This window comes from Mirounga leonina, unplaced genomic scaffold (genome assembly GCF_011800145.1).
Source record: "Mirounga leonina isolate KUSES-001 unplaced genomic scaffold, KU_Mleo_1.0 Mir_150, whole genome shotgun sequence".
Taxonomy (NCBI): domain Eukaryota; kingdom Metazoa; phylum Chordata; class Mammalia; order Carnivora; family Phocidae; genus Mirounga; species Mirounga leonina.
In genome coordinates this window covers 26,959,235-26,979,700 of record NW_023270374.1, presented here as the reverse complement: position 1 = coordinate 26,979,700, position 20,466 = coordinate 26,959,235, and the positions used below count along the sequence as shown (strand labels likewise).

The 20,466-nt window shown below is 54.5% G+C and overlaps 3 protein-coding genes across 4 annotated transcripts; all 3 read left to right on the top strand.

Moving 5' to 3' along the window:
• Positions 1-3,838: 3,838 nt before the first annotated feature.
• On the top strand, positions 3,839-9,315 carry FAM83C (family with sequence similarity 83 member C). Its single transcript, XM_035005691.1, has 4 exons — positions 3,839-4,351; positions 6,513-6,680; positions 6,896-7,020; positions 7,544-9,315. The coding sequence occupies exons 1-4, from the start codon at positions 3,839-3,841 to the stop codon at positions 8,973-8,975; spliced, it is 2,238 nt and encodes a 745-aa protein (XP_034861582.1). The 3' UTR covers positions 8,976-9,315.
• Positions 9,316-11,339: 2,024 nt separating this feature from the next.
• On the top strand, positions 11,340-17,731 carry EIF6 (eukaryotic translation initiation factor 6). The gene is made up of 6 exons (XM_035006185.1): positions 11,340-11,753; positions 11,870-11,955; positions 13,909-14,084; positions 14,631-14,807; positions 15,006-15,187; positions 17,436-17,731. Exons 1-6 carry the CDS (start codon positions 11,647-11,649, stop codon positions 17,443-17,445), a joined length of 738 nt encoding a protein of 245 aa, XP_034862076.1. The 5' UTR covers positions 11,340-11,646; the 3' UTR covers positions 17,446-17,731.
• Positions 17,732-18,325: 594 nt separating this feature from the next.
• On the top strand, positions 18,326-20,019 carry MMP24OS (MMP24 opposite strand). Of its 2 annotated transcripts, XM_035006183.1 has the most exons (3): positions 18,326-18,400; positions 18,478-18,671; positions 18,776-20,019. In XM_035006183.1, exons 2-3 carry the CDS (start codon positions 18,481-18,483, stop codon positions 18,906-18,908), a joined length of 324 nt encoding a protein of 107 aa, XP_034862074.1. In that variant the 5' UTR covers positions 18,326-18,400; positions 18,478-18,480; the 3' UTR covers positions 18,909-20,019. The 2 variants fall into 2 exon arrangements, with proteins under 2 accessions (XP_034862074.1, XP_034862075.1); XM_035006184.1 differs by having other exon boundaries at positions 18,478-20,019.
• Positions 20,020-20,466: the final 447 nt, after the last annotated feature.

The window sequence follows — 20,466 nt, the reverse complement described above, 5'->3', positions numbered from 1 at the left end:
ACCGCGTGTTCCTGTGTCTCTAGCTCGCACGTCACTTCATCTGGATTCAAGGGATCTGGGCGCACCCTGGCTCTCCTTCTATCCCTGGCTGCTCGTCCCAGGAATATTAGCCCCCCAACCCAGCAGTGTCGACATTGGAACAGCCTGCAACTGAGGCGCTTACAGCCCACCCTCTGCTCCTACCAGCCCCACAGGACAATCACCTGTCCAGGCGCCACATGGCTTACAAGAGACAACAGACAGGGCTAAATGGCCCCCAGGATGGCAGAATGATGCCAGGCATCTCCTGGACATGACAATATTTTTTGTCCTTTTAATGACAGTTATTAAGGGGCCTGTGACACACACTGCCGCCAGGGGCTGGGCTTTGCTGTCTGTAGGCTCCTATCGTGCTGGGTCTCCACCCCGAGGCCCAGCCCCAAGGCCAGGATGCACCTATCTCCCCTCCCATTGCCCTTTACCCATTCAGCCCAGAGGAAGGACGGCCAGTCTTGCCATCTGGGGAATTTGATTTGATTTGCACGCTTCCATGATCAGGATGTCAGGGACACCTTGGGGCCCTTTTCACTTCAATTCAGTCTGCCCATCCCTGCCTCTCTCAGTTGAGCTCCCTGTGCACACACCCAGTACCGCACTCCAGAGTTTAGGGTCAAAGACCCCCACTGCTGCCCAGACACTCATGCACACAAATAGATCTGCACCCAGACATGCACACAAGGATACATACACACATGCGTACACAGGTAAACACACACTGACATACGACTATATAAAGACAGCCAAGCAGACATACAAACATCACAGATGGTAGGTACACGTACATACATGCACAGGTATGGTTATTCGTGGGCATGTGTAGGTGAGTTGAGCCATATGAAATTATCAATATTCAGTGTTTTCTTGTTCGTTTGTTTTTTTGTTACTTACAAAAATAGAATCTAGGGGTGCCTGGCTGGCTCAGTCGGTAGAACATGTGACTCCTGACCTCAGGGTTGTGAGTTCAAGTCCCACACTGGGTGTAGAGCTTACTTAAAAAAAAGGAGGGGGGGTGCCTGGGTGGCTCAGTCAGTTAAGCGTCTGCCTTCGGCTCAGGTCGTGATCTCAGGGTCCTGGGATCGAGCCCATGTCCCATGCCAGGCTCCCTGCTCAGTGGGGAGTCTGCTTGTCCCTCTCTCTCTCTCTGTCCCTTCCCCTCACTCGTGCTCTCTCTCAAATAAAATCTTAAAAAGAGAGAGAGAGAGAGAATCGAATACAAATGTGGGCATGGAAGGAAGTATACAAAAATCTAGAGCCAAATTTGTACACCCACGTTTAAGCAGCATTATTCACAATAGCCAAAAGGTGGAAACAACCCAAGTGTCCATCAGTGGGGGAATGGATAAACAGTGTGGTATATACACACAATGGAATATTATTCAGCCTTGAAAAAGAAGGAAATTCTGACTTCTGCTCCAACATGGGTGAACCTGGAGGACATTATGCTAAGTGAAATATGCCAGTCACAAAAAGACGAATACTGTTTGATTCCACTTAGATGAGATGCTCAGAGTGGTCCTATTTATAGAGTCAGAAAGTAGAGTGGTGGTTACCAGAGGCTGGGGGAGAGGATGGAATGGGGAGTTGGTGTTTAATTAAGGGTACAGAGTTTCAACTGGGGAAGATGAAAAAGTTCTGGAGATGGATGGTGGTGATGGTTGCACAACAATATGAATGTACTGAATGCTACTGAACTGTATACTTAAAAATAGTTAAGATGGTAAACTTTATGTTATATGTATCTTGCCACAATTAAAAATAATTTTTAAAAAGATAGCCAAAAATATGTATCATCAGATAGATGGTGTAAACACTGAGGGATAAACACAGGAACTCAGCAACACAGAAATAGGCTGCCTCCCCTCCCAGGAGCACTTCTCCAACCCAGATAAGGCCCTGGTTCTCTCCCTAAACAAATCTGGAGATAAGGCCCTAATGAAGGCCCTGCCTCCTTGGATACCCCCACAGCTCATTACCCTCCCACGGTCTGGCTCGCTTACTCAACCTCCTGCCCCTCACGCAGCCTCCTTTCCCCTAGGGAAGGACCTCCTTAGAGCACCTGGTGCTCCAGTTGCTGCTCCTGCCCCCAGAATGTGATGGAATGGCCCAGCATTTCACCTCCTGGCCTTACCCTGACCTCTGGGCTCCTCCCTTCTAGGTTCCTCAAAGACAAAGCTCCAGCCCCATTCCTCTTTGGTCCCAGGGCCCAGCTCGACACGGGAACCCCTAAATCCCTCTGCCCCCTGCCATGAATGTGTTAGGCCCTGTGTGAAGCTCTGTGGACATAGGACCTGTGTCTGGTCTGAACATGATCACAGACCAGATAAAGCAAGTGCAATCAGTATTATACAAGGTTGTGAGACACGGCGTTCGGTCTCCTGCTCTCCAGGCCATCCTCACCTCATCAGAGTTCGTTCCTCCTTAGAAGGGGGACACCTCAAGCTGGTACTGTGCCCTGTGGTGACCACGTCTGCCTGGCCTGTCTCCCTAACTAACTGCCATCTCTTGTCCACCTGGCCCCGCAGAGGAGGCCCCTGCCTCTTCTCTAGAGCAAAGCCTCTTACTCAGGCTACTGAGGACTCTGGGATTCTGGCCTTTGTTGGGGGCAGAGAACAGAAACCTGCCTGCTCTGTTTGCCTCCTGACCTTGAAGGTGCCCTCCATCCTCTGAAAACTTTCTTCCTCCTCTGAGCTGGGGAGGAAGGCTGTGGTGTGGCCCACACCAGGTCAAGAGCATCCCTGGAGTGGAGGGTGTTGGAAACATAGCCATCTGGCAACAGCATTTCTCAGGTGTGGGCCTGGGCTCACTGCCCCAGGGGCGCCGGGATGCATATAAAAAGCAAGCTCCAGAAACTTACTCAGACTTTCTGGATTTGAATCTCAGATGGGTGGAGCCTGGGCATCTGCCTTTTAACATTTCCCAGCTATCCCCAGGGCCTAGGGTGAAAGTCACTACTCTAGATCCTTGGAGGATGGGCTCAGAACCAGAGTGGGGTTGGACAGGGGACTGCGAGTGTCACAGTTATGGAGGTAGAGAGTGGCAGAGCCATTATGGGAGCAGAGAGGCCCGGGTGGGGGACAGACAGGTGTTGACGTTGACAGTTCTGTGTGACATTCTGTTCTGTTCCTATTTAGGGCCTGTGTGCAGGTGTGTCAAGGCTTGGGTTACCCACCATGCTTTGGGGTTATGGCTAGTCTCTGAATTAGCATTTGGGCCTGTTTACATGAGTTTGATCAAAATGTGTGGTCTGCTTATGTCAGCCTATACTCTATGTCCGTGTGTCAGCCTGTCTGCCTGTGTGTTCACGCCTTTATCTCCATGTCTTGAGTCATTTATCCACCCTGGTGTGTATGTGCATATGTGTGTGTGTGTGCGTGTGTGCATGTGTGTCCCTGAGCAGGCCTGAGTCCCTCTGGACCATAATCTAACCTCCCTGGGGGCTCTGGAAGGTCAGGGTTTGGAGGAAACTTGCTAGGAGCCTGATGGGGGTGGGGCAGATGATGCTGGGGTGGGGCCAGGGTGGGGGTGGGCAGGAGTGTGTGCTAAGGGCCTGGCACCACCATTTCCCTGGGCGAGCGAGTCTCAACAGCAGGCAGACAGGTGAGGCTGACCTGACAAGTTCTAGAGGCCGGGGGCAATGGGGCGGAGCATGGCTCTGACTTAGGGTGGCAACAGGTCGGGGGCCCTGGCACACACAGGGCGGGCGGGCAGGCGGAGGTTCTCTTGGTTGGGAGCAAGGGTGCAGCCCCAGGGTGCAGGCCATGGAGCCTGCTGGAGGCTGAGGGCAGCCAGGTGGGCAGGCATGTTCGGAAGCCTAGGGCCTGAGGACTTGGGAGCCCAGGGCATGGCGGGAGCCCTGCGGGGCCGGGTGGAGGAGCTGAAGCGGCCGTGGTGGCGGGAGGCCTCACCGCTGGTGCTCCAGCACAGTGAGATTGCCCGGCTGGCAGCCGACGCCCTCCTGGAGCGGGGCGAAGCTGCCTACCTGCGGGTCATCTCCGAGGAGAGGGAGCTGCCCTTCCTGAGCGCTCTGGACATGGACTACATGACCAGCCATGTGCATGGGGGCCCTGAGCTCAGCGAGGCCCAGGGGCCGGAAGCCTCAGGGCCTGACTGCCTCAGCCTGCTCTCTGAAGTCACCTCGGGCACTTACTTCCCCATGGCCTCTGACATAGACCCTCCGGACCTGGACTTGGGCTGGCCTGAGGTTCCACAGGCCACGGGCTTCAGCCCCACCCAGGCTGTGGTCCACTTCCAGCGGGACAAGTCCAAGAACATCAAGGACCTTCTGCGTTTTCTCTTCAGCCAGGCCCGCACGGTAAGGGCCTTATCTCTTCAGACATTCATTTCACAGATGTGGAAACTGAGACCCAGGGAGGGAAAGGGACCAAACCAAGACCATACAGCAGCTTAGGGGCAGCATTGGGACTAGAACCTCTGTGTTTTATTTACCGTGGTAACCCCTTGGCACTCAAGAACATTAGTCCACAAACGTTCTGGAAATGCATACAAAATTGTGCATATTGCAGGGAGGGATCCTCTGCATCTTTCTTGGGAGAGGCTCCATGGCTTTCATCAGATTCTCAAAAAGGTTTATGATCCCAAACTAAGAATTCCAACCTTGGTGAACATTTGAGTTACTGCCTTGACCTACAGAGGAGGAAACTGAGGCCAGAGAGGGGCTGGAACTTGCTCAGGGAGGTCCAGTCAGTTGGTGAAATAGAGTTCAGGGGGAGAGAAAGGGGTCCGGACTCAGGCCCTGGGCCCAGGCTCGGCCCTGCCTCCTGGTGCATATCCCCAGCTGCATCTCACCCTTCACCCACTGCATCTCCAGCTGGGCCTGAAGCAGGGAAGGGGCACTGGTACCTGGGCCTCAGTATGGCATTGGAGGGCTGGGCTTTCAGTTTTGTACCAAAAGGAAAGAGGAATGGAGGCTTCTGGGCTCAGGGATGGGGAGCAGGGGCTCGGGAGAAAGAGAAGCAGAAGAGCTGGTACAGGTAGTCGGTACCTGGGAAGTCTCCAGCCACAGGCTAACATAGCTTCACTCCTGAGCTCTGATCTCTGACTCAGGAGGCAGGGGAATGGATCAGATGACCCCAGGAAGGATTTGAGGTGAGTTAGACTCTGTCTTTGTCTGGGGGAGTGGCCCAGAGGGTGCCTGCTGCAGAGATCAGGAGCCAGCATGCTGGGATCTCACGGATACCTCCAGAGCCTCCCTAGCAAACCTGTCCGTGCCCCAGGCAGGGGAGGGCCAGGCCTGATTGGCACTGGGAATGGGGTTATTAGTGAGGTGGCTTTGCTGTTGTTACTCCTGCCCCTTTGATCTTCCCTGCCTGACCTTCCCCCCACCTCTGGCCAGGCCTGTGCCAAAGAGGCATCCCCCAGCACTTTGCCTCCTTACCCCCATCTAGACCCCCCCCCCATCCCCACCCTCTGGGCCAGGAGCCATGCTTCTACTCTGGGCTGCCACTCACTCTCAGAGTGACCTTGGGAAGTGCTTCCTTTTCCTGTGGGCCACATCTTTGTTTGCTGAGCAGGCAGGAGGAAGGGAACATTTATTGAGCGCCTGTCGTGTGTGGAGCATTTTCACATCTAACCCCCAGAACTATGACATATAGCTATCATTGTCCCCATTTAACAGATGAGGAGATTGAGGCCCACAGAGGTAAAGCAACTCGCCCAAGGCTGCATTACTAGGAAGTAGCAGAGTGCAGATTCGAACCCCATTCTGTCTGGTTCCAGCACTGGGGCGCTTTGCCTTGCACCTCTTGCCTCTCAGCCTGGACGACAAGACCTGGTCTCCCAGCACATATACACAATGGGAAGAAGGGGCAGCTGGGGGCTTGATGGTGCAAGGGGTTTTTCAGGGCTTCTCTGAGGCAGTCCATTGTAGGAGGAGACCACACGCCCCAGCCCCACAACTGGGCAGAAAACTTGGTCCCCCCAGCGTGAGGGAATTGAGGGAGTCTGTGGGTAAAGGATACCACGCCAGACCTCTGCAGCTTCACAGGGAAACTGAGGCAGGTCTAGCAAAGGGCTTGAGGATCCCAATAACCATGGCTTGCAGCTCTAATTCTTGAGGAGGGAAACTCCAACAGAGCTAGGCCTGGGGCTAGTGGGAGAGTGAGGGCCTGCACTGGGAATCGGGGTCTGGGTTCTGCTTCTGACTCCCCTACTCTGAGCCTCAGTCTCCCCACAGATATCTTTGAGAAGCTCATGACAGATAAACACTCTATCCTCAAAAATATGCACACAGAAACTTTCAAACATATTCTGGGCATTCAAGACAGAGGAACCTCCCTGTGTCTAAGTTAAGAACCCCTGAGCTAGGTTGTTGCTAAAAGCCCTTCCAGTCCAAATGTTCTCCCAGGCTCCGGCCTCCCGATATTAAGCCCAGTTCTCTTTTCCTGGGACCCCCACTCCTAGCCCTGGGCTGGGCAACGTTCTGGGCAGGGCTGAGATTCCCCTATATCCCCCAGGTGGTGGCTGTGGTGATGGATGTATTCACTGACATGGAGCTTCTGTGTGACCTCATGGAGGCCTCGAGCCGGCGTGGTGTCCCTGTCTACCTGCTTCTGGCTCAGGAGCACCTCAGGCACTTCCTGGAGATGTGCTACAAGATGGACCTCAATGGGAGGCACCTGCCGGTCAGTGGGGGACAGGGGCAGTAACCAGGGGGTGGAGTAGGGAGTTGGGGAGGGCAGGAGAGTCAGTGGGGTGGTCAGTAAGCATTGGGGGTCCAGGGGAGTGGGCGACTGAGTTCCCTTAGGCGTTTAAGGTTCGAGACTGCATGGGATTTGGATAGGGCTTGAGCCCCATTCTCTCAGGGTCACCACCCAACCCCCCTCTGTCCTTGGTCCAGAATATGCGTGTGCGGAGCACGTGTGGGGACACATACTGCAGCAAGGCAGGCCGTCGCTTCGCGGGGGAGGCCCTGGAGAAGTTTGTTGTCATCGACTGCGAACAGGTGGTGGCAGGCAGCTACAGGTGAGCATGTGGAACAGGGCAGAAAGGGGCTGGGGACTGTGCCACCGGCTGGTGAGGGCACCGGGGATCTGGCAGCTTGAACTGCCTCCCTCCACCCGGCCCTTCCAGCGTGGACTGAGCAGCTACCGCGTGCCAGGCATTGTGCAGGGCGCCGGGGATGGTGTGGGGAGCAAGACAGCCCCAGGCTGGGCCCTGGAGGAGCTCATTCTGTGGAAGGATTGCTTGAATGCCTTTGGCATAGAAAATGACTATTGCCCCTCAGAACTGGAGACTTCAGGGAATCTTGCCCCCAGTCCATTTTACAGACGGGCGGGTTGAGGCCCTGAGATGGGAAACCATGGGCCCAAGTCCTCTAAGCTGAGCTTGGATTAGCACAGACTCTGAAGTCAGAGCTCTGCACCCCTCCCCCCTCATTTGGGTCCTCAAGGTGGTGGAGTTGTCTTGATATGCCCCCCTGGTTGTGACCCCTGCCTAGCCCCAGGCTCCTGCACTTTGCCTTCTGACCCTGACCTTCTGCCCCCAGCTTCACCTGGCTTTGCAGCCAGGCCCACACTAGCATGGTGCTGCAGCTGAGAGGCCGCATCGTGGAAGACTTTGACCGGGAGTTCCGCTGTCTGTATGCGGAGTCTCAGCCTGTGGAGGGCTTCCGCGGCGGTGAGGATCCCGTATCTCCCAGGGCACTGTGGCCCCCGCCAGCGGCCCTGGGCTTCAGGCCCCGTGTGCCAAGCCCCACATCCTCCTCACCCTCCAGCTCCAGCTTCAGCAGCATCAAACGCTCACCTCTCATGGGCCACTCCTCTTACCTCGCTCCACCGGGAGGTGGTGGCTGCAGTGACATGCGTATGGGGTCCTCATCCCTCGGCCCTGCCCACGGCGAGGCCAGTGGCCAGCCCTCCCCGCAGCACCAGCTGTCAGACCCGAACCATGGCTCCCTGCTAGGGCCCTACAGGTCCAATCTAGGCAAGCTGGGCGTGTCCCCATGGTCCCAGTCCTCTCCTGCCCTCAATCACGATGGTGCCAGCCCCCTGACCCTAGCAGTGGGGTCGCTTCTGCTTCCTCGCCAAAGCCCCCTTCCCCCCTGTGCCAATGCTGTAGCCCTATCCCGGCTCCCAGAGAATGGGCTCCTGGGAAGCCAGGAGTGTAGCCCCCAACGAGGTCGCTGGGTACCTGGCACAGCCCTGGAGGCAGTGGAGGAGAAGAAGGTGTCTCTGAGTCAGAGCCATAGCCAGTTGGATCTCCTTGTCCCCTTCCCCAGAGCCAGAGAAGCTGGAAGCCCTGATTCTGGGGTTAACCCCAACTCGGGCTCCCTCTGGCCTGGAGAGCAGGCTCCAGAGGACAGGAAGTTGTCCCCAAACCAGAGATACAACCAGTTGGATCTCCTGCCCCAGACCCCGGGTGCTGGGGGTACCCCTGAGTCAGGTTCCCCCAGACCTGGCAATCGAACCCCAGAGGACAAGAGGCTGCCCTCAAACCACAGCCAACTGGACCTCCTGGTACAATACCCCAAGGCTGGGGGCTCCAGAGTGCCCCCTGAAGCCAGCTCCTCAGCCAGGGCTGGCAAGCAGCGTCAAGATGAGCGACGACGGACTCTGGGCCACAGCCAGCTGGACCTCATCACAAAGTTTGGCCCATTCCGGGGCGAGGGGCCTGGGCCCAATGGTCTCCCCAGACCAAGCCCTGCTCAAAAGGCTGGAGTGGGCTCTGGGGATGAGAAGCGGCTGACCCTGGGCCACAGCAAGCTGGACCTCATCACCAAGTATCATCAATTGCAGGGTGCCAGGCAAAGACCTGAGCCTGGCTTCCCTGGGGGCCCCACAGGGGGACATCTCAATGGCAGTAACAATGGCCTGTTTGGGGATGAGAAGCGGATGACCCTGGGCCACAGCAAACTGGACCTCATCACTAAGTACAGCAAGTCCAAGTTCAAGCTGCTCCGAAGCCGCTTTGAGTCCTAGTCCTGCTCCCAGCAGGGACGTGTCCCTCTTCCATCTACTGAGACTCTAGATTTACCTAGGTTCCAGACTCTGGGGTGCTCCAGCAGGGGCTGCATGGGGAGCAGAGGGTGTCCAGAAGCCCAGGTTAGACACTCGCTGGGCTCAGGATTGTTTATGCGCACACACACACACACACACAGAAATGGAACCCATAGTACCTGCCATTTGCCACTGTGCTGTGCACTTCACACTGGTTAATTCTCATCCTTCATCCTCACAATATCCTACAAGATAGACCTCTAGTAGGTATACATTTCTAAGGTCATAGATATTATCTTCCCTATTTTATAACTGTGGAAGCTGAGGCCCAGAATTTGATGGCTTGCTTGGAATCAGATCCAAGTCAATGGCAGAGCTAGGGCCCAAACCCATGTCTCTGACTCTTAAGATTGTGTTTTTGCACAGGGTACACTATTATCAACAGTTCACATGTCCCCATGCACACAAAATATGCACATCACAGAGATGCCCCAAATGCCTACACAATACACCAACAGGGTTCACATCCACAAACTGCACACCCATAGACACACAGTAAGTACACAGAGGTCCATGTGATAAACCCAAACACCCAGAATTCTAGTTATAGGTACTCATTAAATGTTATATGGCTAAATGAATGGCTACACAAAATATATGCATTCAGTGCACACTGTAGACCCCTCAGGATCCACAGATGATAAATATGCACATAACCACACACACACACATTCACACACACAGAGCCATGCACACACCAACCAGTATCTTCTTTGACCTAAGCTGTGTACTGAGCATACCATAGGGCTGACAAGTGAATCAGACTCAGTCCCTGGGAGACAAGGAATAAATGCATAAACCATTGGGGGGCAAGACAGAACTATATCTAACTAAAGGCTAATTAGTGACAGGATGGTGGAGAAGGAAGGGCAGAGAGTGGTGGTGATGGTGGAGTGGTGAGCAGTTTCAAAGGAGGCAGCCTTCGAGCCAGGCGTTGAAGGATGGGGAGGATTGGACAGATGGAGGAAAGAGGAATTTCTGGTAGAAGGAAGCAGATGAAGAGAGGCCAGGGGGAGGACTGGAGGAGTGCGTCTGAGATGAGCTGGGGAGGATGTAGAGGGCATGGATACTCAGACTCTGACGCACGCACGCACGCACACACATCATTTTGCTGAGTGTCCCTGGAAGCACAGGCTTTGACAGGTTCTACATCCTTTTCCGGACCTCACCACCTGCCTGGGACAGTTGTCACGACACAAATCAATAAAGGCAGACATGCTATGACCCAGCAGCAGCCTGGTGTATTCTGAGAAAGGCGGAGTTATGGAACTGCATGTTGAGGGCTGGGAAAGGGCACCATTCAGTCCAATAATGGAGGGCTCCCTGAGGGAGAGTGGATGGCTGCAGAAGGGCTGGGGGCGGGCCGGGGGGGGGGGTTAGGACAGGGGCTCCAGGCCCCCTTTACCCTCACTGTGACATTCTTAGAGGCCCTGGGGCTTTTGTGGATTCTACAAACTGTAGATCAAGTTCCTCTCATCCATGAGATCAGGTCCCTTGATTGCCACCATTTATCTCGGGGGCAGGAAGTGGCTGCTGACTGAGTGATCAAGCACATGCAAGGGGCACACAGTGGCAGCCAGTCAGGACCCACACGGTTGCCCATCTGGACCCTCCCTAAGACGCGGTTTCATCCACCCTCGCCTCTCTCCAATACCGTCTTCAGCCTGGTTTCTTCTACTTCTCTGGCCACGCTTCCTTCTCCAGCCTTTGTCCTGGTCTCATTTCTCCCCACTGGACGCCTCCACGGGTGACTTCATCCACCCCAGGCTTCAGCCCCAAATCTCAGTCCTTCACTCTCCCCTGGGCTCCAGATCTGGCCTGGACGTCTGTCTCGCACCTCACTCTCGGCCTGTCACCTTCCTCACTCCTGCTCTTCCTCCTTAGGCTTTACTTCAGTAAATACCTCCATCATCAATTCTTCGTGTCTCTGCGAGACATCCCTGGCTCCTCCTCTCTTATGCCTCGCATCCAACCAGCCACAGGTCTCGGTCAATTGTATCTCCTAAAAAGCTCCTGAATGAATGGATGGATGGATGGATGGATGGATGGATGGATGGATGGATGAATGGATGAATGAATGGATGAATGGATGAATGAATGGATGGATGGACGGACGGACGGACGGATGGATGGATGGATGAATGAGAGCATGCTTGGGGCGGGGCCAGGTGGGATCCGGACCGGACCACTTGCAACCACGGAGTCCGCCAGAGGGTGGAGCTACGGTGGCCGCCTGCGTGGCGGGGTGCGCCGAGCGCTCCCGGAAGTCTCCCTGGACGGAGGCGGAAACGGAAACCTACTTAGGGCCGAGTAGAAGCCTTCGCCGCGTGCGAAGGCTGCGGTCGATTGGTGAGCCTGTGTGGAGGGATACCGGAAGGGACAGGTCCGGGCTCCCCTCATCGTTAGTGGTAGGAGCCGGAGGATTCGGGGCTAGAGAGTCTAGAGAGGCCCAGTGGGCGGGACCCGAGGTTTGAGGGGCCGAGAGGGGCGTGGTCGCAGCGGGGCCAGAGGGGCCGAGGCCGGCGAACCCGGACCCAGGGCCGGTAGAGGATCCTCGGGCCCTGAACTCCCGGTCCCGCAGCCCTTAGGCCTCATGGCGGTCCGAGCGTCTTTCGAGAACAACTGTGAGATCGGCTGCTTTGCCAAACTCACCAACACCTACTGCCTGGTGGCCATCGGAGGGTCGGAGAACTTCTACAGGTGCGGCGGGAGCCCCGGGGCCCGCGGGCAGTGGGGTGGCTGGATGGCGGGGAGGGTACTGGGAGTCGGGGGCTCACGCCCCTCAGCCCCGTAACCACGAATCCGTGTTCCTACAGTGTGTTCGAGGGTGAGCTCGCCGATACCATCCCTGTGGTGCACGCGTCCATCGCCGGCTGCCGCATCATCGGGCGCATGTGTGTGGGTAAGCCGGGTGGAAGACGCGGAGGGAGGGCGTAGAGCCGCCCAGAGCCTTGAATTGTAGCCTTGGAGGGAACCCCGACTGACCCTGGGATTTCCAGGCTTTCATCCACTATCTCCAGAGACTAGAGAATCTCTCAGGCCTGGGCCAGACCCAGTTAAAGTGTCAGCAGATCTGACACTGGCGAAGGCTTCGGGATCACAGAATAACAAATAACATTTAGTGCTTTCACTCTTACACTTGATTTCTTTCCTTCTTCACCCAGATACTGGCGGGTAGGCATTATTGCCTAACCTGACTAATGATGACGCTAAGATCCAAAGAACCCAAGTGTCTCACCAGGTTCCACACCTAGTGTGAGGGAACACTGAAATGTCATCTCCCCCTTGCTGCTGACTCTGGGCATGTTGCTTCCTCTTTGTGAGGATCCAGTTCTGCCACTACAAAATGACAAGCTAAGATTCTGGGTCATCCTATTCAGTTGTCCATTTAAATCGTAAATCCCCTTTACCATGTCTCTGAGTGGCATCCCCACCCTACGCCCCTACTTCCCATCACTGTTGAGTCTGGCCATTGATCTTTTCTTGGAGCTGGATCTGTCTCACTGTCACCCCTTATTTCTTTACTATCACCCCTTCTTGCTAGTTCTGTTCATTGGAGCCATATAGGAGTTTGTTCTTTTATTTTTTTTATCATAAGCCTGATGACCTTGGCCTCTGAGGATTTTCTTACTCAGGCCAAACACTCTCATCCCTACTCATGACCTTTGGACTTGATGCTGGGTGGTTTTTTAATAATGTGTGTAACTCCCAGAGTTCAGAAGTTCAGAATTGTGTTCTTGCAGTGGTAGGCGGAGATTTAGTTATTGTTGTCACAATATAATTGTAGTTTGTTCATTCTTATTGCATTTGGTGTAAGTATATACCACAGTATATTCAACCATTGTGTTGACAGTAGGCATTTGGGTAGTTTTTGGTTCGTTCTTTTGTTTGTTTGTTTGTTTGTTTTAAGAATTTTTATTTATTGGGCGCCTGGGTGGCTCAGTTGGTTGAGCGACTGCCTTCGGTTCAGGTCATGATCCTGGAGTCCCGGGATCGAGTCCCGCATCGGGTTCCCTGCTTGGCAGGGAGCCTGCTTCTCCCTCTGACTCTCTCCCCTCTCATGTGCTCTCTCTCTCTCATTCTCTCTCTCTCAAATAAATAAATAAAATCTTTAAAAAAAAAAGAATTTTTATTTATTTATTTGACACAGAGAGAGAGAGAGCACAAGCAGGAGGAGTAGCAAGTAGAGGGAGAGGGAGAAGCAGGCTCCCTGCTGAGCAAGGAGCCAGATGTGGGGCTGAATCCCAGGGTCCTGGGATCATGACCTGAGCCAAAGGCAGTTGCTTAACCAACTGAGCCACCCAGGCGTCCCTGGTTAGTTCTATTATGAATAGTGTTGCTCTTTCAGTGAACACATGGACATGTTTCTTTTGGATATATAATACCTAGGAGAAGAATGCTTGTGTCACAGGGTATGTGAATATATGTAGCAGGTGATGCCAGATAATTATCTGAAGTGGTTGACCGATTTACACTCCTATTGGTTGTTCCATATATCTTTGCTGACACGTGGTATCGGCATTCTTTTAAAAATTTTAGCCTTCTGGTGTGTAGTGTTACCTCAGTTTTTAAGTGGCAAAATATACAACTAACGCCAAGAGTTCCTCTTGCTAGTCCTGGTCCCCCAGGGTTGATGATGGCAGAGTGGACGGGGTGTGTTGGGATAGATTCCTGGGCCATCTCTGGCCTACCCAGTGGGACTCCTGGTCCCCCTGGGTGTTGCATGGATCAGTAGGTTGGTGGGCTGGGTTTGGGCCTAAACCTTTCCTGGGGAAGCTAACCGGGCTGGATTGTGTCTTCAGCCCCCTGAGCTTCGCAGGCATCTTGCCCCACCTCCTAATTTGGGTCTCTCTAGGGAACAGACATGGTCTCCTGGTGCCCAACAACACCACGGACCAGGAACTGCAGCACATTCGCAACTGCCTCCCAGACTCAGTGCAGATCCGGCGGGTGGAGGAGCGGCTCTCAGCCCTGGGCAATGTCACCACGTGCAACGACTATGTGGCTTTGGTCCACCCAGACCTGGACAGGGTAAAGTAGCCCGATTTGGCCCAGGAGTCACAGGACCAGCCTAGTCAGTGGTTAGTCACTGTTCTTGCCTATCAGGCAGGACTTAGGGGTGTCTCTTGTGTTTTCTCTTTATACTTGGGCTCTCTCGTGACAGGCATTCATTGGATAGTGGCAATAGAGGCCTTCCATGGTGTGGTCAGTGCAAGAAAGAAGCTGAGGAGGGTATTAATCCTTCAGAATCAGGGAGATGGACCCATCTGTTCTGCAACCAACGCCAGGAGGGATAATTGACAGTTGAACTCTTGAGTGTGGGTTAGAGGGAAGAGAGTGATGTGGAGACCAGTCTGTCTGCTCAGGGCATGCACAGATATTAGGGGCTCCGTAGCTGGTCTAGACTCTGCTCCAAGCTCTACTCCCTCCTTTTTCTGTGCGAAGCTTCCATATGCAGCTACATAGCAGAGGAATGAGGGGCCTAGGGAGCCAAGCCCTGGGTGGTTCTGGGCATGGAGGGCCCTGGGTTCCTTGACCTGCAAGTTCTGGGCTGAGTACCGTGCCTTTGGCTAACAGGAAACAGAAGAAATCCTGGCTGATGTGCTCAGGGTGGAAGTCTTCAGACAGACAGTGGCTGACCAGGTGCTAGTAGGAAGCTACTCTGTCTTCAGCAATCAGGGAGGCCTGGTACATCCCAAGACTTCAATCGAAGACCAAGATGAGCTGTCCTCTCTTCTTCAGGTCCCCCTTGTGGTAAGCGTTCCTTTCTCAGACCTCCACCTCCTGCTGAGGCAGATCCTTTGCCCAGTGTTAGGGATTGGAGTTATTACCCGTCACAGTTTGCAGTTGGGTTTGCAGGGCAGAGAGCAGGGTTTGGGGAACCTCCTCATCGGGGAGCAGCAAGACTTTGGCTTTTGGTGCCATGATCCACACTGAGCCATCCCTTGGCAGGCGGGCACTGTGAACCGAGGCAGCGAGGTGATTGCCGCGGGGATGGTGGTGAACGACTGGTGTGCCTTCTGTGGCCTGGACACAACCAGCACAGAGCTGTCAGTGGTGGAGAGTGTCTTCAAGCTGAACGAAGCCCAGCCGAGCACCATTGCTACCAGCATGCGGGATTCCCTCATCGACAGGTGTGTGGGCCTCTCTTCTGCCTTTGGAGGGTAGGGGAAGGAGAAGCCACCTAGAATGGGAGCCACACTGCGTTCATACCGGTGGGTTCTCCTCGTGTGGGAGGGCACACCTTCAGCGCTGCTGAGGGGTCACAGGGCACAGCCAGCAAGCATTGCCTGAATATCTGCTTATCGCCGTCTCTGAAGGCTCAGCTCCGCAAAGCTTCCCTCTGGGCCATCTTATTTTCTCACCATGTTGTTCTGTTGTCTGTGGCTGCTTGTGTGTCCATGTCCCCAGCCAGCAGCCGAGAGCCTGAGATAAAAAGCTGTTTACAGAGCGAAGGAGGGGAAGCTGCTCTTAGGAACTGAGGAGACCCTAAGGGGCTTGTTGGGGGTGGGGTTGCATCAGAATCACAGTCATCTGGATTTTTATGGGTTTAAGAGAGAAGTGGGTTCTTGGGCCCTAACCCTGGAGAGTCTGGGGTGTGAGGCTCTGGAAGAGCAGCAGGTGTGGATATTCACCCTTCCCATGGAGGGTTCTTCTCAAGGCAGGCCACCCCCCAAGAATCACAGGAGTCTTTATGAGGATAGGAACCCCATAGTAGAGCAAGCACTCAATAACAGAGCCCCTGCTTACAACAGGCAAAATTACCCTTCATTCTCCCTTCTTCATTCATTCATTCACCTGATGTGCATTGAGCCCTGTTCCCTAAGTGTCTCAGGAAGCTCCAGTGAGACACTCTGGTATCCAGGAAGGTTTTGTGGAGGACACATCATTTAGTCTGGACCCCGGGGGAATGAGTAGGTATTTGAATATGCAGAGATGGAGGGGGGTGGGAGGGGTGGAGCACTTCAGACAGACCCCGAGATGGGAAAGTAAGGCGAGTGTGAAGGGGAAAGGTTGCATTGCCGGAGTGTCAAAGACCCTGAATGCCCTCATCAAGAAGTTTTGACTGTAGGCCTGTGATTTTGACCTTTAGTCTCTGTTGAGCTGCTTGTTAATGTAGATTCCTGGCATCACCCCTCACTTACTGATTGCCTCGGTCTGGAGTGAGACCCAACCATGTGTGGTTTATTTTAATATTAGTTTCTCTGGGTGATTCTGATGGGGAATCAGCATTGGGAGAGCAGTTGAAAGGGTCTGAATGGGAAAGTGGTACCAGTGGTTTTGTCATTTGTTCAATAACTTTTTTTTTGAACATCTACTATGCCAGTCATGATGGTGATGAGTAAAATACACCCTCCCTGCCCTTGTGGAACATAGACTCTTATAAAGAAGACAGTATGTACACAATCATTTAATTAAAGAACAAAATTTAAAACCTCTTAGCAGAGCGCCTGGGTGGCTCAGTTGGTTGAGCGACTGCCTTCGGCTCAGGTCATGATCCTGGAGTCCCTGGATCGAGTCCCTCATCGGGCTCCCTGCTCGGCAGGGAGTCTGCTTCTCCCTCTGACCCTTCCCCCTCTCATGTGCTCTCTCTCTCTCTCATTCTCTCTGTCTCAAATAAATAAATAAAATCTTTAAAAAAATAAAATAAAATAAAACCTCTTAGCAGCCTAAGAACAGAAAGAAATTTCTGCAACCTGATAATTGGTACCTACTAAAAAACTACAGCAAATGTTGTATTTAATGGTGAGACTTTAGAAACTGCTCTTAAAGTCAGGCAGAATTGCCCACAGTCCCCAGCACGGGTCAGCCTCTGGTGGTCCTAGCTCATGCAGTTAGATAAGGTAAAGAAGTGGGTATTAGAAAGGAAGAGCCAAAACTCATTGGCTCCTTTGGTTTTGAACCCATTGATTCGAGGTGCCCATGAGAGCTCATGATGATGGGGTCAGGTAGGTGATTAGAAATGTTCTCTAGTTTTACAATTGTACACATAATTATTACCTCCAGGAAGAATGTTCTGGCCCTATTCCTGCCACTGGGGGATTTGTGGTCTGGGCGTGTCCCTTCTCTTTTGAATCCCCTTACTCCCTTCTCTGATGTTTGTTGGACTTGACTTCTGAGGTTCTGGTTTATGATGGATAAGTTTGAATAAATTTGAGTTGAGTGGGGAAGGAGTTACTTTTAGTTTTTAAGCACTGAGAGTTCTAGACTGGATTGTGACTCAAGGAAGCAGTGTAATCTGGGGGTGGGGGGCTCTGAGTATGGCTCTTCAGGGCTGAGCTGGAACAAAGGGGTAAGGGTGGAGGCAGACATCTTAAGAATAAAGGGTGAGGTGTGCTCTGAGAAGCACCCTACTGACAGTGTTCCTTCTTCTCTCCCTAGCCTCACCTGAGTCACCTTCCATGCTGTTCTGTGGGCTCCTGGCTCTGGACTTTGGCTCCCTCCATGCCCCACCCAGTCTGTTTTGGATGCTGGCAGGGAGTTGGCAGAGAGCTCACTGGGACTGAGTGGCTGGATGCCCAGCGTTTCACCTGTGCCCATCTCCTGAATCTACAGTTACTGCAAAAATCTGCCATGTTGTGCTGTCTGTCAGGCCTTAAGGGCTCCTGACTGACTGCTCTGTTTGCTGTACCACCACCCCCCCCATTAAAGGGCAGCTGCCTCTGGCTATTCTTGAATGTGTTGTTTGGGGGCCTCTGCCTGCAACCCTCCTTCCCTAGCATTGTTCTGGGGGAAAGTGGGTAGGATGCACACACACACACACACGTCAGTTTCACAATCTCCCACCCTCCAACCCCCATGATCAGGATGGGTGGCTTCCTCCCAGGGCAAGAGGAGGAAGCTCTACTGTAGTTCTCGCATTTTCCACACACTTAAGCCTCATACTTCTGGGCTTAAAGGGATGAGAATCTGTTCCAGCTCTCCTCTGGGCCGGTATGAAGACCTGTGAGGGGTCTGAGGCACCCGGCTCTACGGCGGTCTTGTCTTCTTGGACCGAGGTGGACGGAGGTCGCTGGCCTGGCTGCCAGGTGCCCTGGACATCCTCAAAACAACTTCCCTCAGTAGCTTCAGTTGGTGTGGGAAGCATCGGCAGAGTCGTTCGTGTCCCCGGGCTGCGTGCGGGGCGGGGCCCGGGACGTTGGAGCGGCACTGGCCGGCGGCTGGTGGGTGGGGTCGGGTCTGTCGGGCCCGCCCCCGGGATCTGAAGCTGCGCCGCGGCGGCCGGGAGGCGGGGCCAGCGCGCGGTGAGGTCACGTCGCCAGCCCCTCCCGGCGTCGTTACGCTGCCCAGCGGAGCGCAGACGCCGGCGCTGGGATCCTGGAGACCCGGGGCTCGGGCGGCGCGAGGTGAGGGCCGGGCTGGAGCGGGGCGGGGAGACTGGGTGGCTTGCGGCTGACCCACACCTGACGGCCTCTCTTTGCAGACCATGGGCGCTCGGCTGAGCGGCGGGCAGGGCGCCCCGGCGCAGGTGCAGCCTCAGCCCGAACCGCAACCGCAACCCCAACCCCAACCCCAACCCGAGCCCGGGGCGCCCGAGGCCCCTGAGCGGCCCCAGCCTGAACCTGGTCCCTGGGGGCCGCTGGACGATGTTCGCTTCCTCATCGCCTGCACCTCCTGGTACTGACAAGCCGCCCTCCGCAGTTACTGCTCGCCGCCAACTGTCGTTCTGTCCGCCTCACCTGGTTCGTCTCTTGTGGTCTCTTTCCCTCCCCGGTGCCCAGGAGACGCTCGGAGAGTCGGGGAGGTCACGGAGGACCATGGATGGGGCACCGGCTCGCCTCTAGCAGCCCCCTGTTCGCCTCTCAGCCTGCACCCAAACCAGCTCAAACCTTCGTGCTCACCCCCGCCCCGTAGCTTCTTAAGCGGTCTGGGTCCTGGGGCAGCCCTCCCCGGCGCTGGCTTCCAAAACCTGGCCAGGACTCCTGGTAAGACCCCAAGACTGCTGACCTGACCTCCTCTCGTCTGCCCCTTATTGCTGAGAACGGGGCTTTTGCTTTAGTCTTTGGTTATGGCGCCATGTGCCTTGGCTTTGGAGAAGACCTAGCCACAGTAACCCTCCCCATACTCCTAAGGGAGGTTGCTCTGTCATCCTGGATCTCAGTGAGGCATAATCAGGCTGTGTTCCAGGAACCCCAGTAACACTGGGCCTCCAGGGCCAGCCTTTTGGAGAGAGGAGACATGTGATTGCTGGGCTGGGAGATGAGATGCATGGGACAGTTCCCAGACACCCCAAAGCCCCTTGTTCCCCTTCTCCCAGAAGCTTCTTAAGGCCACTCCCAGAACCTGATCCTTGTTCCCGTATCCCAGGGAAACAACACACTCTGTATTTTTGTTTTATTTAGAAATGATTTAAAAAACATTATACAAAGGCTGATCAGTTTAAAATGTGACCGACGCTGAAATGCTGTGATGTTCCCCAGGCCAAGGGAAGCTGGACTCTGGGGTCCCCAGTGCAGTGCCCCTCTGTCTGCCCTGTCCTGGGGTGATGGACAAACAGATGACCACCAGACAGGAGAATCTGAGATTGGAAGCCTCCAGGCTGAGCCCTCTCCGGGCCTGGCCCCGCATCCCTCACATCTGCAGCCTGTGCTGGCCTCCATCTCTTGCTCTTTCTCAGCTGGCCTCGGTAGTCCCAGGAGCCAGTGGGGAGCCTGGGGAGCCTAGAGCTTTCAAGAAGTGAGAGCACCAACCTGAGGAGTGGAGAGGGACCTAGAAGGGGAGAAGGGAGGCCAGGAAGAGATGGATAAAAGAGACCCTTCTGATCTCATCTTGGACCCCAGAGGTGTCCATAGGTGGGGACCCAAGGCCCAGCCAGCCCACCCGATGGCCTGGGCAAGAAACAACCTCTCTGTGCTTCACTGGAGGGCACGGTGAGAGGTACCCTAAGCTTCCCAGGGCCTACATGAGTTTCATGTGAGTGGACAGGTATGAGCTAATAAAGTGCTTTGCAAAGTATAAAACACTATACAAACCTATGAATCACTAATATCTCTGCAGTTGTTCCCCACCCGCCCCAGGGAGCCCGCCCTTGGCCAAAATGAGAAAAAACAGAAGGATGATGACAGGGAACACAGTGGACCCACATAGGTGCCTCTGGGACAAGAGAGATTTTGCTCAAGACAGCTCCCAGGGCAACAGTAGTCCCTGTCTGCTACAGGTTAGGCCAACCCAAAGCCCAGAGGCCACAGGGTAGGGGCAAGGCCCATGCAGGCTCAGAGGGCCAGGATGGCATCTGAGGCTCTGCCAGCACCCTGAGGACTGATACCTCCTTTTGGCTTTGGCAGAGAGCCAGTGGGCACCACTGAACCCACTGGTCTTGCCTAGGGCTCTTCAGTGACAAAGGGGGCTGTCTCTACCAAGTTGAAGAGAGGCAAGCTGAGCCCTAGGAATTCCTGCCAGAGACAATGAAGGG

What these genes read in the sequence shown, in the direction of transcription:
- FAM83C (XM_035005691.1), top strand. Translation starts at nt 3,839, where the DNA reads ATGTTCGGAAGCCTAGGGCCTGAGGACTTGGGAGCCCAGGGCATGGCG. An exon ending in TCAATGGGAGGCACCTGCCG is followed by an intron (nt 6,681 to 6,895) that starts GTCAGTGGGGGA and finishes TCCTTGGTCCAG; the next exon opens with AATATGCGTGTGCGGAGCAC. An exon ending in GTGGTGGCAGGCAGCTACAG is followed by an intron (nt 7,021 to 7,543) that starts GTGAGCATGTGG and finishes TTCTGCCCCCAG; the next exon opens with CTTCACCTGGCTTTGCAGCC.
- EIF6 (XM_035006185.1), top strand. Translation starts at nt 11,647, where the DNA reads ATGGCGGTCCGAGCGTCTTTCGAGAACAACTGTGAGATCGGCTGCTTT. An exon ending in CATCGGGCGCATGTGTGTGG is followed by an intron (nt 11,956 to 13,908) that starts GTAAGCCGGGTG and finishes GGGTCTCTCTAG; the next exon opens with GGAACAGACATGGTCTCCTG. An exon ending in TTCTTCAGGTCCCCCTTGTG is followed by an intron (nt 14,808 to 15,005) that starts GTAAGCGTTCCT and finishes ATCCCTTGGCAG; the next exon opens with GCGGGCACTGTGAACCGAGG.
- MMP24OS (XM_035006183.1), top strand. Translation starts at nt 18,481, where the DNA reads ATGGGCGCTCGGCTGAGCGGCGGGCAGGGCGCCCCGGCGCAGGTGCAG. An exon ending in CTCATCGCCTGCACCTCCTG is followed by an intron (nt 18,672 to 18,775) that starts GTACTGACAAGC and finishes CCCGGTGCCCAG; the next exon opens with GAGACGCTCGGAGAGTCGGG.